We start from the raw sequence: 17,121 nt of genomic DNA on the forward strand, positions 1-17,121 counted from the left end.
TTCTTTCTTGCTTGTATAATAGATAAATATAGAGATGTATTGACTATTGTATATTTTTTCCTATTTTATGTGAGTGCTTTTGTATATAAATATATAAGTCTCTGCACATATTGGTTATCTTTTTATGTATGATTTTGCTACATATTGCGATTGCATGATTTTGTTATGCATTATCTTATGTATATCAATAGTATCATGCTTGTCTCTTATATATTACTTCATTTATGTACATATATGTATATAAGTAAACAAATCCTTGCACATGTGTGTGTAGACTTTTGTATGTATATTCGTATTGTATGTAGACTTTTCATGTTGTTTCACCTTGTGTAATCTATCATGTTGTACATTATATGTGCTCCTATGTATATTACTTTATGTTGTATAAAGTTATTATATTTTTCTCTTTTTAAAGGCAATAGAGTCCCAATTCATTCTTAGGCCAAATTCTTACATATTATGTGAGTTATACATACTTTCAAATTACGTATAATTTGTATAATTTTTTTATAATATGTGTATACAAATTACTTATAATTTGTATAGTTTTCTTATAATATGTGTAATTATGCAAGGTTAACTTTACAAGGTTATTGAAAAAAACTGCTATGGCTCTCGACATTGTCTTGTGAAAAAGGAACGATATAAACATTAGCCTTTTAAAACCGGCCATCTTCAAGAAAAGACGACGTGGAAGAAAGCAAGCAGGCACAGACCCAGCTCATGTGTCCATGGCATCTCTCCCAGCTGTTGGGCCATAAAGGCCTGCGGTGGAGGCAGTGGCGGGGTGAGTGCATGGCACTGCTGTGCGTAAGAGTAGTTGCCACAGAAACGATGTGGAGCTGGTGTGGGAAGCAGCAAGGTCTCTTGCACATTCCTTCTCTACATCAGGTAAACTTTGTCTTCTACCATCTCGCTCTTCTTCTCTAGCAGGTGCTTCGTCTTTTTAGTAGCTGGAGACAGTCAAAAAGGAAGGGAAGAAAGGGCTATTATTGGTGGAGGCAGAGGTGAGGGCCAAGACGCCACCATAGCCTGCTGTTGGATGTTGCTCCATTTGATTCATCCACTGCAGCCATGTGACAATTGGGGCTCGGATTTTTTTGGCCTAATCAAACCAGTTGCTACTAAGACTTAGGATATATACGTTCTTATGGCCATTGCTTATTGCACTAAATAGGTGGAGGCTTGGCCTCTCAAGGACCAGATAACCAATTCAATCATAGCCCACTTATTGAAGGATACCATAAAGCGATGTGGCTCTTGGGTGGAACTTCTTATTAATCAAGACACTCATTTTATCAATAAGGTGTTTCACTGGCTTAACATCCTTTTTTATTATCATTCACAATAGATCTCACATTTCTGTCTGCAAGCCTATGGATTCGCCAAATCAACCAGCAAAACTTCGTGTAAGATCCTCATCAAATTGGTGGAGTCTCGTCGAAAGCATTGGGATGTCAAGACTCTGGAGGTCCATTATGTGGCCTATCAAACATCTTTCAATGTGGTCATTGGCTCTTTTTATGTCGACTTTCAAATTGAAAGTCATAACTCCTCGAGAGTTCCTAGTTTCGAGCATGCATTGGGTGGTGCAGAAAAGATTGTTATCCTAAGAGTCCCTTCCATTCTAGATGGAGGAGTTGGATAAATTGAATGAAGAGCAGCTCTAGAGTTCTTACCTGTTAACTAAAGCTCAACATCGATAGAAGAAGAAAGCCAACTGACTAGCAACTCTTTGAACATTATGAGATCGTGCTCATTTTCAACACTTGGATGGAAGCTCGTTGGCGAACTAAAATTCTAATTGGAATGAGCTTCTTTAGATATTCCGGAAAGTTGGATCTAGCACTTTTTGTTTGATAGATCTGTAGGGTTGGTTGGTTGCTACATACTGCCAATGGGTTCCAAGCCAATCCTACACTATTTCGGATTGCAGTGTCCCTTTTCAATCTAGAATGAAGATATGAAGTCTAGTCAATGGTTCTGAAATCAACTTTGCTAGTTGATGCAGAACACAAGTTGGAGGTGATTTTGATGGCAATGCGGATCCTTGATCTCGATTCAATTTTTTCAGTTTTACATCACCGGAAGAAGTAACATCATTCCATGCTACTAAGTGTCTTCGACATCATTTCTTTTCCCTTTTGTCGAGGTACATCATGGGTAAAACCTAAGGGTGGCTTCTCATGTGGTGTGTACCCTAATGTTAGATTTATTAAGCATGGTGTGGACTGTTAAGCTAAGAAAGCATTACATGTTGATTAGCCACTCAAAATAGCCCCAAAATAGGCTTAGCTATTAAATTTACCAAAATTTTCATTTTAAAAAATGTTTCTAGAGAATGTCTATGTCCCGTAAGGCAAACCCTAATGTGGGAGAACCTAGCCATCAATAAATAGACTAGTTGTCCGCCACTCAGTCTCAATCTCATTTCTGCAGCTTGCAGGTGCCTTCTCACTACTATCCACACCCCGTATACGAAGGATATCTCAATCGGAGCTACTACCCACCATCACTATCTATTACCATCTGACATCTATCATCAAGCCGTCTTCTACTGTTTCAGAGCCTTCTACCAGTCAATAACTACTGTCCAGGAGGCTAGAACAGCCTGCATTTCCTGCTTCCACACTGTCTGCTGCTATCATACCACCTGTCCGTTTGTCGCCCTATCGCCATGTCAGCCCTTCATCTGTGTTTCATTGAATTTTTCATTCACTTGTTCTACTACATCAAAATCTACATTTTCTTAGCTTCTACATCCATACAGCTACCAAATCATCAGTGTATCTATGCTTTGTTGTTTTGCATCATTTGTTACCCATATGTCATTGGTTCAGCCATCACAAGCTATGTTTGCTACTGCCAAACACATTGAACTGTTTGCTATGTTTTGGATCCGTTACAGTAAACTCTTTCACTTATACTCTCTATCCTCGTCCTTAAGACAGGAGTTCGGGGATCAATTTTCACTTTGCATTATGTGTGTGATGTATTGAGTATTGTACATATTTATTCATTGTTCAAATTTTATTATTTTATCCGTTCATTATCTTTATGTTAACCCTAACCTTGACTATGTTTCTTTATCAGTCTGTACACATTTGTCATATGATTATATTTGTATTCCATAGACGAGTATTTCTTTACATAGTATTAGAGCTAGCTACGCTCTAAAGGAACCTAGGCTCTTGATTGAAAAGCTCAATCTTTAAAAATAGGAACTACAAAGGGAAGATGACATCGAACACTTTCACACCTACTCTGTTTTCGACGGAGCCTTTGTTGAGAACTAAGCAGAAGTGGCTTCCACAAGCAACTCTGCAATGTTTTGAAATGGTCGAAGATCCTTCTAACTATATTGGAGAGACACATCCTTATCCTATTATAGATGAAGAGCCACAAAATTGATCACACGTCACACAACCAAGAAGAGTACATAGCTTGACAGAAAGATAGCAATTCAATATCAGCTACTCAATGAAGGTATATATGACTCATTTCCTTTAGATATTATGCATAACTTTGATGATGTTGGAGGATCATTGAAACCTCCATGCACTACAAACCAATATGTTGGTACTAGGTAAAAAGCATATATTTCAAAATTGTAGTTGCCCAAGGTACAAGCAAGGTGCCGCCATGCAGGCACTATTCTCCCTCTCGATCTTGTTTTCTAACTCATTCGCACGATTATGGCTCCCAATTGTTGGTAGTGGATACATTTCATTCTATTGCTAGTTTCATTGCTACTCTAACAGTTTCATTCTATTGCTGCTTGACAATTTCGGTGTAATAGTGTCTTGAGGCTAGACTCTCATAGTCTACTTCCAAATTTTTTTAAATGTGAGATTTATATTGATTTCAATAAGATATTTACATCCCCCATAATGGGGTAAGCTGTGACTTCTGCTCTTTTAAAGAGTTTAAACACAGGTTTCAAAGCCTCATCCTTCTTAGCCATCTTTCTAACCAAAACGGCAACATCAACAAAGATGCTATTATAGAGACTAACAAGAGGGACATACATCTATTTAGCATGACCAAACAAGAAGATTCCATAGGTTAAGAAGTGTGGAGCCTCTTAGGGCATTCTGGACTTTTTCAGAAACCTCGTTGAGGTTGCCTCTATCACCAAGCAGCATTTGTTTCCATCCAACCAAAGGATGCAGCTTTAGCTCTTCCATCCTTTTCTTAACCTTCTTCCATAAAGCTTGAGTCTCCTAATAGTCCCAAAACATGTGCTTAGTTGTTTCTTATTTCCTTTTGTAAAAAACATGTATAGGGAAAGCGGGGCTAAACTTGGATAGTCGATCCTTAGTTTCCATCTTGTTAGTTGCAACTCTCAATAGTAAGATGTTAACCCTATGGGATAGAGTGGCCCTCCACACCTTCTTGGGGCCCTTCTTCTATGTCCTAAATCCCCCTCCTTTGGGTCATCCTTTCGCCAAGACTCCATGGTCCTCAGTAACCATCTTGCATTAGGCTCTCTCAATTTTGCCCTACCTTTGTACTTAGTGGCTTGCCATGTGCATTGCTCAAGTACTTTAGAAAGGTCTATTTGGTCATGTTAGGGGAGGTGGACTGTAACCAGCCTTTCTCCTTGGATAGGGTAGTAAATAACCTGATGAAAGACTATTTACAGAAATTAACAAATTCACAAAACTGAAATGCACACTTTACCATATAATCTTGGACATTGGACATCCTGTTGGTCCCAAAACTGACCCTCCTTTCAATATTTACTTAACTTAATTGAAGAAGAAGTTGATATACAATGGGATTTTCCTAATCCATTTCGGTATTCCAAGTTCCCTTGCTGTCCAAAACGACCAGCAAGTCTTCAATCTGATTTGCCCCTTGATTTGGTAATCGATTGGTCTTCACCTGCTTTAATGGAGATAGAAAATGCCCCAAATTCAATGATTTGCTAGTCTCTCCACTTCAATAGGCTTAAAACAACTTCATCCCTATTGAATCCAAGTCTTGGAGCTTCTAATTTTTGGCACGCTTCTTGAGGCTGCTGCTAAACCCTAATTTCTGCTCCCTGCAGATTAGGGTTTATAATAGAGAAATCTGAAATTTCTCATCCTTTGGTGATCTCAATGTTGTAATCTTCGGAGCAAGACTGCAGAAAGGTTGGGAGATGAGAGAGAATGTTGAGGAGAGAGAAAATTCAGACTTTCTTCGCGAAGAACTGAAGAAAATCTGTCATTTACTGCTGTTACCCTATCTCAACAGCTTGTAGATGTAAAGAATTGAAGAAAATAAGTTATTTACTGCTGTTGCCCTGTCTCAACAGCTTGTAGATGCTACCACATGCTGTTGATTGGTCTTCTACACCTAGTTGCCTTAAAAGGTTCTCCAATGACTGCAAATCAGACCAGCAACATCTCTTCCCTCTCTCTTGCAGGTTGGATACACTAAAAATGCCTCTCTCCGACCTCTAAAGACGTTTTTCAATCTTGCATGGGCATTTTTGACATGTGGTAGCCTTCCCAAATGGTTTTTTCAGCATTATTCATAATTAAATATTACTTTTCAGTATTTAAATACTAAAAATTAATCTAATAATTATTTCGGTATCTTGAAAAATAATATGACTAGCCAATAATTAAATTAGCTAGGCAACATCCATTCCCGACTATCCATGCGTCATCTTTGACTATCAGATTGGCATTAGGTACCATTAAATACCACTTTCCTAGTGTCACCAATTGATACTTATGGCCAAATGAATGACTTAGGCCAACAATTGGCACCAGATACCACAAGTACTTGTGTGGCATAACTTATAGCAACTTTTGCCTTTGACATCTCGTGATTTCCTTGGGTCCTGAGCTCGTAAATTTACTCTAACCCCAGTTACACCTCACATGTGCAACATTTACTTAAACAGGAGATTAAAAATTAATCTATATGTTAAGTGAGGTTTCAAAAATACATATCCTCATGACATCCCTCTCCCTTAAAATCCTTGCAATCATCTTCGATTGCACTGCCAAATGCATCAAAAGCAAAATAGTAGACTGGAATTTCCACAAGGCATCATAGTTAACACAACATTGCGCATTATTGGTCAACCATTCCATATGCCCATCACATCCTGAAATTACCAATCAATCATAACATAACATAAGACTCACAAAGAATCTCAAAAACATTGCCAGATTATCATATTACATATTTATTTCTCATGAGCTCAACTCATCTGGTAAAACCAAACCACAGCCTAGTATAACCAAGCATAAACCATGGCTAAAACATCAATGGCATCATAACATATGTTGTTGTCATGGAACCAAATGTAAACCATTGAAAATTGAGCATAATCTGATCATAAATTGATCACTTGTTGATCTGAGAACTGATCACAAATTGCTGCAAATGTGACTCCATTCTGATCACAAACTCATTGCAAAAACTGACCACTAATCAATACAAAGACTAATGCAAAACTGATCCCAAAAGTGATCATAAATGGTTCTCAAGCTGATAAAAAGTGAGCTGAAACTTATCAGAATTTATCTCAAAATTGAGGCAAAATTCATGCTAAATTGATCATAAGCTAATGTAAAAGTATAGTTCTAGTGTCCGGGTGAAACTCATACTCATCTGCATACATCTCACATTGCCTAGTACACTAAGTAGTGACCTCATGGCAAACATACTGTCAGCGCAGTACCTTGGATGCACATTCGAGATCCACTATATACGAGAGCTGTCCATAATGGAAGGAGTGCAAGTGCTACCTCCCCCTTGAGCATCAAGCAATACTCCAAACCCTTGCTCTACTGAACTTGACGGAGCCCAAACTAAAGTCGGCTCTAATTGAAAGGCATCTAGGTAAAGTTGCAATAACTGAGGATGATTTGCCAAGTCATCCTCTTCCATCCATTGGTGAATAATTTTGAAATTTCACCAAGTATCTCCTGGAAACTTTACCTTTGACTTTTTTTTTCCTTATGTGCCAAAATCAGCTCGGGTATCAAAATCTCATCCAGCTTCTCAACCTCAGGTTGAATTTCACCATGAAAAGGCCTCAACAAACTGACATGAAAGACATTGTGTATTCGCCAATGTGGAGGTAATTTCATTTGCTATGCCACATCGTTCTTCTTCTCCAACACCAAGAAGGGCCCATAGTATCTCATACTCAACTTCAGATACAATCTTTCTCTTTCTTTCATCTTTTCCAGCCTTGACTTTTTAAAACGTAGCAATACATAATCACTCTTTGCAAATTGCAAAGCATGTCTGTGGCGATCGGTTGCCCTTCTTTGCTTTTCTTGTGATCTTTGAAGTGCATATTTTATCTTTGCATAGGCTACATTCAAATTTTTCACATAACGATTAGCCTCAAAGATCTTATCCTTAGTTTATAGAATAGATGGTATCTTCTTGCCACCCTCAACCACTTCAAATGGAGCTTTGCTTTAGAACTATCCACTATGTTGTTGTAAGCAAACTCAACCAAGGGCAAATACTACTTCCACAGTGTCTTGTGGTTTGAAACATACCACCTCAAAAGATCTAACACTGTGGAATTTGCTTCCTCAGATTGACCATCTCTCTGCAGATGGAAGGATGATGAGAATTTCAGCGTGGTATCTATATTTTTAAACAACCCCTTCTAAAATAAACTGGTCATCCGAGGGTCTCGATCACTAATTATTGACTATAGCATACCATGATACTTAAAGATGTGCTGTAAAAACAATTGTGCCATATGATCAGCCTTTATTTTCTTCCTCATCAGAATGAAATGGGCTTGTTTGCTAAACCTGCAAATGATAGTCTATATCCCATCATTCCGTGTAGGTGTCTTAGGAAGCTCAAAAATAAAGTCCATTGCAATACTCTGCCAAGGCCTATCTAGAATAGACAAGGCATAGTGACAGGAAACGGCCGGAATGGCCCCCCGGCACGTGGAATTGCCGTCCCTGGCATGTATCCGACTCGGACCGTGTTTCCAAATGATGGAACGTTCCCTGTCCCGTTTCAGACAGGAGCTACATTCCCTGTCAGAAACGAGACGGGGAACGCCATGTGGCAAAAATTACCTACGGCCAGTCGCCCGCATTCTGTTTCCGCCTGCGCCCAGTTCTCCTGCGTCCTGCTCCCGCCTGCTTCCGCTTGCGTCCAGTTCTCCTGCGCCTGCTCCCGCCTGCATCCTGCTCTCGCCTGCATCCTGCCCCCAGGGCCCAGCCACCTTCTTTCTCTTCCTTCTTCTTCTTTCTTCTCTTCCTTCTCTTCCCTCTCTTCCTTCTTATTTTTTCTCTTCTTTCTCCTCCCACCTCCAACCTCTTCCTTCTCTTCCTTCTTCTTATTTCTCTTATTTCTCTTTCTTCTCTTTCTTCTCTTCTTCCTTCTACCTTCTCTTCTTCCTTCTACCTTCTCTTCACTTCTCCCTTCTCTTCTTCCTTCTTCCATGAACCTTCTTCTTCTTTTCCCTTCTCTCCCTTTCCCTTCTCTCTCGACTCTTGAGTGAGTCTTGACTCTTGAGCCTTCTCCCTTCTCTCGAGCCTTCAATAATCAATTTTCAGCCTTCAATTTTTCCTTCTCTCGACTCTTGAACCTTCAATTTTCAGTCTGAAATGATAAATGGCTTCATCTTCCCGCCCCGCTCGTCGGGTTGGTAGTCGAGGAAGGTCTGATGATTGGTCATGGTGGAGTAAATGCTGACCGCCCTTTGAGTGGTGGAGGATCTCGACCATGGACTTGCAAGCTTTGCCCATACAAGTGAACTAGTGGAGCAAATAAGGTAATCCATTGAGCTGAGCATTTGTATTTCAAATTTTTATTGATTTTAATTTTTCAAAGTTACTTAAATATTAGAATATGGACTACCAATTGCCACTTGTTCCATTTTAATATTTGTGCATAATCAGGTCCGAGCTCATCTCCTGCATGAGCCAAATTCAGAGGTGCAGTTTTGTCCAATTGTGACCTTGGAGAAGCAAAGGGAGCTTCGTGACCGTGTAGCAGGTCAACAAGCTTATCTTGCATCTAGATCATGACGTGTTGCAATTGACCCTGCAACTTTTGTGACACCATCCCCATCAAATGTATCTAGAGCAGGGTTAGTATCAGGAAGTGCTACCTCCACACCTACTGCAGGCATTGCATCGGCCATGGCATCAACAACGCCACATGTTGCGTGTAGACAAAGCACACTTGATGCTAGTTGGGATCCCAAGAAGAAGGAAGAGGTGGATACATCAGTGGCACGTTTTTTTATCATGACCACATTTAATTTCGTGCAGCCAGGTCAGAGTATTTTAAATTGATGTGTAAGAAGATTGGTGAGTATGGCCCTTCGTATGTACCTCCATCATCAGAGACCTTACGCACCACTTTGCTCATAAGAAAAAGCGCCTTGTTGAGCAAGCAGTAGTGACTAGAAAGAACATGTGGGCTAAAAATGGAGTTTCCTTGATTGCTGATGGTTGGAGTGATACATGCAAGCGATCCATTCATGGTATGGTTGCTTATTCTCATGGGGAAATGTATTTCATATCTTCACATGATGCATCGGGGACAGGAAAGTCAGCAGATGTACTTGCAGCAGAGTGGGTTACAGGTGTTGAGCTTATTGGCCCAGAGCATGTTGTGGGATTTGTTGCAGATGGAGAGCCTGCAAATAGGGCAGCGGGTGCTATTATTCAGGGATATTATCCGCATATCACAGTTTCATATTGTATGGTTCATTGCTTGAACAACCTACTAAAGGATATTGGTAACCTGTCATGGACTGCACCTGTCATAGAGCAAGGAGCTCAAATGGTTAGCTTTGTTTTGAATCACCAATTTCTTCGCCATCACTTCTCTTTACGATCGAATAAGACACTTTTAAAATTCTCTGATACTAGATTTGCCTTTAACTTCTTGATACTAGGCAAGTTAAGAGAATGCAGTGGTGCCTTGAGGCAGTTATTTCTTAGTAATGAGTTTACCTCATCAACATTGGCAAATACTCCTACAGGTATCTTATGCTTGGAGAAAGCAAATAACTCCACTTTTTGGGATGATGTAAAGCGGATAGATGCTATGGTATCACCCATTGTACATTTATTGAGGGTTATGGATGTTATGCAACCTTGCATTGGCAAGGTATATGAGGCTATGGATAGGCTGAATGAAAAGTTGCAGGAGTTGGCACCAAATGATGAGGCATATGAGGAAATACACCATTTAGTTGTGACGAGGTGGAACTCCTATAGCTCACCCATGCATGCAACTGCATTTGTTGTGGATCCTGAGTTCCAGGGCAAGGGTCAGGAGAATGACAGTGAGGTTATGGATGCTTGGAGACTTATATTGTCTCGTCTAGTGCCTGATCATGGCACTAGACGAAAGATCAGAGATCAGCTTTCATGTTATAGGACCTTTCGGGATTCTTTTGGTTGTGGGGATGCACAGGAGGATCGTTGTAAGATTGGGGCAGCTTTGTGGTGGGAGGACTATGGTTCGGATGGTCCTGAGTTGCAACAACTAGCCATCCGTATTTTGAGTCAGTCAGTTAGCTCCTCTTGTTTGGAGCAATTGTGGAGTATCTACGCTTATATTGCTTCAAAGAAAAGGAACTGTCTTGGTGTGGAGAGGGCAAACGATTTAGTATTCGTTAGTGCTAATTTGAGGATGTTATGTAACAGTATGACAACAAAGCCTGATCCATTCACAGAGTGGGAGATGCAACAAGAAGAGGAGACACATGTTGATGTTGAGGGAGATGCAGCAATTCATGGTACACATGATGATGAGGTTGACACTTCAGGAGTGGCTAGAGCAGCCTCAGTTCATGATCATGATCTTTGATTTAGTCCGCATATCACGAGTCTCATGATACATGACACATTTACATTATATATTATATTATGATCATTGATGACACACTGACACTTGGGTTGTTGACAGTTGTGCCATGCCGATATTATATTTGTACTTGAGTCTTGCAGTCTTGCAGTTGCCCTTTGGGCTATTTTGGCATGCCGCATTTTGCTTCAGTCTAGAGATTAGACTTTATATTTGTAGTCTTTTTTGGAGCAATGAGCATGTTCTTTCAAAGATTAGACTTCAATTTCATATTTGTAATCTTTTAAGTTTTTTGGCAATGGTACCATAGGTATGCTCTTTTAGCTTAGACTTTTAAGTTTAGTTCATTGTTCATTGTTTTATCATTTATTATTTTTGGCATATGTATTATGGATTTTATTATTTATAATTGAATAGCTTACCTCTTGAGCCTTGTAAATTGCAATTCAATTTCTAATGAGGAGTTTTAGAATAATGCATGATATCTTAAAGTTAAAACTTAAAATGATTTGTCCTTGTGGATTATATACCTTGGTTTTAAGTTTTAACACTCCAGAGTCCACATGGATTATGAGTGAAATATTAATTTTTTTTTTCATGAATTTATAGAATAGCATTGTTAGAAACACGATTGTTAATACAAGTGATATTCCAAAGGAGAATCTGTGGCCTCCTGCCGTTCCCGTTCCCACGTCCCCGTTCCCTAGGTTTGGCGTTCCTGTCCCCATCCCCGTTCCCCGTTTCATGTTTCTATGAGACAAGGACTACAACAAACCTAGCATCTTTTGCCTATCATGCTTTACCTTTTGGCATACGATGCATGTCTTAACAAACTGTTCTACATTATGCCTCAAAGCTGGCCAATAAAAGAAATGCTTCAGTGCATTGACCGTGGCATCAATACCTCTATGTCCTACATACGGAGGAGCATGACTTTCAGTGATAACTCTAGACCTTAACTGCTTTGTGACACACAATTGTCCATGCATCATCAGAAATCCATCTCTTAGCACAAAGTGTTCATGCCTTTGGCCATTGCAAAGCTAATCATAAACATTAGCAAAGTCCGAATCAGCAATATAATGCTCTTTCATGGCATCCAACTCTATGTGATAAACTATACTGACGACTGAAATTTGTGGCTTACATGACAGTGCATTAGCCACAATATTTTTTAAACCATCAAAACAACGCCAAACAGAGCATTTGCATGACTAGCATTCATTCCTTGAGTCCCATAAGCATTCGGGGGTGCAGATGTAGTACCAAACATACTATTTTGTGCCCCAGGCATCAAGCCAATGCTGCCATACATAGGGTTTTGCATATTTCCAACCATACCCGAACACATTGGGCCTTGCATATCATGCATTGGTTGTTGCATACCATAAGGATTTGTGCCATACATTCTCGTATGCGGTCCTTGTCCAACCATAGCATGAAAAATCTTGCTTCCACCAAAATATCCTGGCTGCTCCATCATAGCATACATGCCCGGCTGTCCAAAATCCATTGGATCAGCACTTCCGTGATGGCCTTACATTTGCATTTTTTGCCCTGTAGGTACCAACTATTTTATTTCATTAGTATCTTTGGGAGCTTCAAATGAAAGCTTTGGCATTATCTTTGGTGCATCTTGCTGTCCCGAAGGTGTAGAAGATTTCTTTTTCTTGCCTTTGTTGTCCTTCTTTGGAGCATTCAAAAATTGGGTAAATTGAGGATCCTTTGCCAATTTAGCAAAGAGATTTGCTGCTATCCTCATCCGATTTTTAAATTGGTCATCAAATTTCTCTTCACTTTGCTGTTCATCAGCCTCCTTATGCCCTAAAGGCCATGCATCTTGCCCAACAGTAATATTTTCAGCTTGTTGTCCATGGTCTGAGCCTTGTCCAAGGTTAGCAAGCATTGCATTTCCTTCATTTCCATGTGAATGTTCATACTGAGAGGCATCATCACTGCTCGAGTCCATCTCACTGTATGAAGACATTGTTGTAATTTCTCAGTTGGGAGTAAAAATCAGTACTAGCACAAAGCTTTGGCCTACAGTCAAGTGCCTCAGGCCCACCAAATCAAGGGATTGAGTGGTATCCCGGCAATGGAACCATATAACCAGCCTTTCTCCTCAGATAGGGTGGTAAATAACCTAATTAAAGACTATTTACAGCAATTAACAAATTCATAAAACTGAAATGCATACTTTACCATATAATCTTGGACATTGGACACTCTGCTGGCTCCAAAACTGGCGCCCCTTTCGGTATTTATTTAGCTTAATTGAAGAAGAAGTTGATGTATAATGGGATTCTCCCAATCCCTTTCGGTATTCCAACTCCCCTTGCTGTTCAAAATAACCAGCGAATCTTCAATTTGATTTGCCCCTTAATTCAGGCAATAAATTGGCTTTCACTTGCTTCGATGGAGATGGAAAATATCCCAAATTCAATGGTGTGCTGTTTCCTCCACTTGAATAGGCTAAAAACAGCTTTAACCTTGTTGAATCTAAGTCTTGGAGCTTCCAATTTTTGGCATGCTTCTCGAGGCTATTGCTAAATCCTAATTTTTGCTGCAGATTAGGGTTTACAATAGAGAAATCTGGAATTCCTTAGTCTTAGGTGATCTCAATGCTGTAATCTTCGAAGCAAGTTTGTAAAAAGGCTAGAAGATGAGAGAGAATGTTGAGAGAGAAAATTCAGACTTTCTTTGCGAAGAACTGAAGAAAATCTATCATTTACTACTGCTGCCTTGTCTCAACAGCTTGTATATGCAAAGAACTGAAGAAAATCAATCATTTACTGGTGCTACCCTATCTCAACAACCTGTAGATGCTATCACTTGCTGTTGATTGGTCTTCTCCTACCCTTGGCTGCCTCAGAAGTTCCTCCAATTGTTACAAATCAAATCAACAGCATCTCCTCCCTCTCTCTTGTAGGCTGGATCCACTAAAAATGTCTCTCTAGTCTCTAAAGACGTTTTTCATCTTGAATGGGCATTTTTGATAAGTGGCAGCCTTTCCAAATGGTTTTTCCAGCATTATCCATAATTAAATATTAATTTTCAATCTTTAAATACTGAAAATTAATCTAGTAATTGTTTCGGTGCCTTGAAAAATAATCTGACTAGCCAATAATTAAATTGGCTAGGGAACTTCCATTCCAGAGACTTCCATTCCGGAGTGTCTCTGTGCCATCTTTGACCATCAGATTGACATTAAGTACCATTAAACACCACTTACCTAGTGTCACGAATTGACACTTATGGCCAAATGAATGAACTAGGCCAATAACTGACATCAGATACCACCAAGTACCTATGCGGCATAACTTATAGCAACTTTTGCCTTTGACATCCCATGATTTCCTAGGTCCCGAGCTCGTAAATTTACTCTAACCCCAGTTACACCTCACATGCGCAATATTTACTTAACATGTGATTAAAAATTGATCCACATGTTGAGGTTTCAAAAATACATGTCCTCATAACATGGGCTACCCCTCTTTCTTCTTGGACAACACCTCCTACAGCCAGGCTACTTCTTTCTTGTTGAGGCCAAATTGGGCTGCTGCTTGTTCATGGGAGAGACGAGCCTAATCTAAAACTGTAGATGTCATACCAACAAGCAAGCCCCTTGCACTGAATTTTGTAACACATATTGGCATCCTATCTTGCTGGGATAAACCCATCATCAAAGGTGGCCGCCACCGACATCCAAATGCTTAGAGCTAGTGACACATCCTCTCTACCTCTATCTCGGCACCTTTCCAATCAAAATAAGAGCTCATCTCTTGCCATGCAGCAACTATCTGATTGCCAGTCTTGGATTGACCAATGGTAATGCACATGCCAACAAATAGTATATCAAACCAACTGACATTAGGCCACAATTTACCATATATTTTAGCCGATGCAATCCAACTGCATCAGACAGACCACGATTGTCGCCCATGAAGTCTCTGGAGGAGTGTGACCAGGAGTTTCTGAGCCCACTCCCTTAGGGGCTTCGGACCAAGTCCCCCCTCACTTGCAGGAGCAATAACTTGTTGCCACAGTAAGGCAGTCCAGTTTTTAGTCTCCCCAAAGGACCATAGCGCTTTCCTGAACATCCCTTCGATTTTATCCCAGTTAGTCTTAGCAAAGGGAAGGATTGATGCAACAAAGATCATCATGGGGGATAGAACATTCCTGAGAAGGACCAATCTCCCTACAACCCTAGCCATGAAGGGGATCCTAGAATTTGTTTTCTCTTGCACCCTATTGAAGAACCATTCAAAACATGACTTAAGGGTTGAACCAACCCCTATCTGCACACCTAGGTATCTTATGGCATGTCCATTTGGAATTTCTCGGAAACCAAGCTGCTTGACCCACATAGGTGTACCTTCCCAAGAGAGGAACAGCAGCTCACACTTCTGATTGCTTATCTTGGATTCTGACAAAAAGGACAATTCATCATAAATGTTCAGCAGGGTGCCAACAGCATGGACAATATTAGAATTGTCACCAGCAAACATTTTACGAGCATAGATAATTGCTATCAAATAAGACTAGAAGGCGTATTGTTTGTGCCTGTATAGCATGGTAAATACAGCAGAGAAGAGGGTGAGTAACCAAAGCAAAGAGCAAAGGGGCAATAGGGCATCGTTGTCTAATGCTTCGATGCAGTGCAAAATTACCTGACCTATATCCATTGATGGAAATAATAGCTAAAGCATTGGTGAATAGAGCGCATATCATGAGGCAGAACTGCTTCCCAAATCCTAACCTGTCCAGAACAGCCAAGACAAACTCCCAACATACTCTATCATAAGCCTTCTCAAAATCCATATGGAGAAGCAAGTAGTCATCCTTGGAAGCTAAGGCATGGTCATACATTTTCATCCACGGCAGACATATACAGGATGCAATGGGCAAGAATGTGGATAGAAGTTTTCTTACAAATTCTTGTTGACGTCATAATTGCTACATGTAATAATTAATGACGCACATAAGAATCAGGAGATTGACACTTTGAGAGTATGTAGAGGAGCAGTAAAACATATACAACAGCTGGGAGCCATATTTGCAACATAAGATTTAGTAACCTATATGCTTATGATATAAGATATAGAAAACGGGGAACACATATATATGCTTATGATGTTATGGTTCATTGCAAATTCTACTTGCAAACTAGAGAATCTTCCTACTGTCCACTGAAAGAAGGAAGATCCTCTGGTTTAGTGTCGAAGAGACGGTTTTTGCTCATTTGTCACAGCATCAAGCAGAAAGCTTCCTCAATCAAACTTCACTATTATACAACTAAAAGCCTCTTTTTCTAGGAAAGGACTCACTGAACCATCTAATGTTATGAGCCTTCCAGGTAAGATTAGTGTAGAATTGTGTGAGTCTTTTGGGTGGGTTAGTGTAGAATTGGCAACAATAATCATATTTGTTGAATTATGATAAGTCCATGAATATTGTTCGAAGATGAGAATTACTAGTTATTACATCTGCACGTAGCAGCTGATCAAACTGAATGACAACTGTTTAACATGTTTGTGTAGCTCACTGATTAATATGCCTGTATTAACCTCTGATCATTTAGATATTAAAGATGCGCACACAATTGATCTTGTTAATTGCATAATCCTCATGATCAAGTTACAGAATCTCACCACCACAACATCAGCCCAACACCTTGCCAACTACATCCACAGAACTTGCACCTTAGATGGTCAATCCTTATCAGCGAATATAACCAAACAGATATCCATCAACCGAGAGAAAAGTAACGATGAATCTTTCAAGGAAAGTACTCCACAAGCTCCTGAGGATAGCTACTATGAGGCCCTTCTGCAACACAAGCAACCTGGTTTAAGAGTACGCTCTGGACCAATAGAATTTCTTCTGGGACTTCAAATGCACCATGATCAAGACGAGCAACCTACAGGTGCTTATCGGGTAGGATAGAGAGATCCATAGGAATTGCAGTCTGCCAAATTGATTGATTCTAAAGCAGTCCCAAGGCAAGTGACAGCTCCTGGGTGACATCCTGGTGGCAAGTGCAGACAGCAACAGCTCAGATGGTGACATCAGCTGATGTACGGACATGCTGGGCTGAAAACACAGCCCCGATGGTATCACCAACTGCAGAGCGCTCCAAATAGGCTGAAGATAGGTCATGTGCAGCAAACACAGCTGGAGAAGATGGCTGATCAGAGCACCTGGCTGTAGGGCAGCACCATGAACTGAGATATCCATCCAGGAGGGGTGGGGACAGCAGTGGAAAACAGGGCACCAGCTGATGGAGTGTGTAGATCTACAAAACGA

General features: G+C 40.2%; 2 protein-coding genes across 2 annotated transcripts; both read left to right on the plus strand.

The window, feature by feature from the left end:
- The first annotated feature begins 679 nt into the window (after positions 1-679).
- On the plus strand, positions 680-17,092 carry LOC148031816 (uncharacterized). The gene is made up of 3 exons (XM_087685490.1): positions 680-891; positions 16,459-16,741; positions 16,860-17,092. Exons 1-3 carry the CDS (start codon positions 724-726, stop codon positions 16,889-16,891), a joined length of 483 nt encoding a protein of 160 aa, XP_087541616.1. The 5' UTR covers positions 680-723; the 3' UTR covers positions 16,892-17,092.
- LOC148031817 (uncharacterized) lies at positions 6,922-11,189 on the plus strand. Its single transcript, XM_087685488.1, has one exon. It carries the CDS (start codon positions 9,412-9,414, stop codon positions 10,816-10,818), a length of 1,407 nt encoding a protein of 468 aa, XP_087541614.1. The 5' UTR covers positions 6,922-9,411; the 3' UTR covers positions 10,819-11,189.
- Positions 17,093-17,121: the final 29 nt, after the last annotated feature.

Source organism: Lygodium microphyllum, chromosome 9 (genome assembly GCF_053477565.2).
Source record: "Lygodium microphyllum isolate KBCC chromosome 9, Lygodium_microphyllum_v1.1.10, whole genome shotgun sequence".
Lineage (NCBI taxonomy): Eukaryota > Viridiplantae > Streptophyta > Polypodiopsida > Schizaeales > Lygodiaceae > Lygodium > Lygodium microphyllum.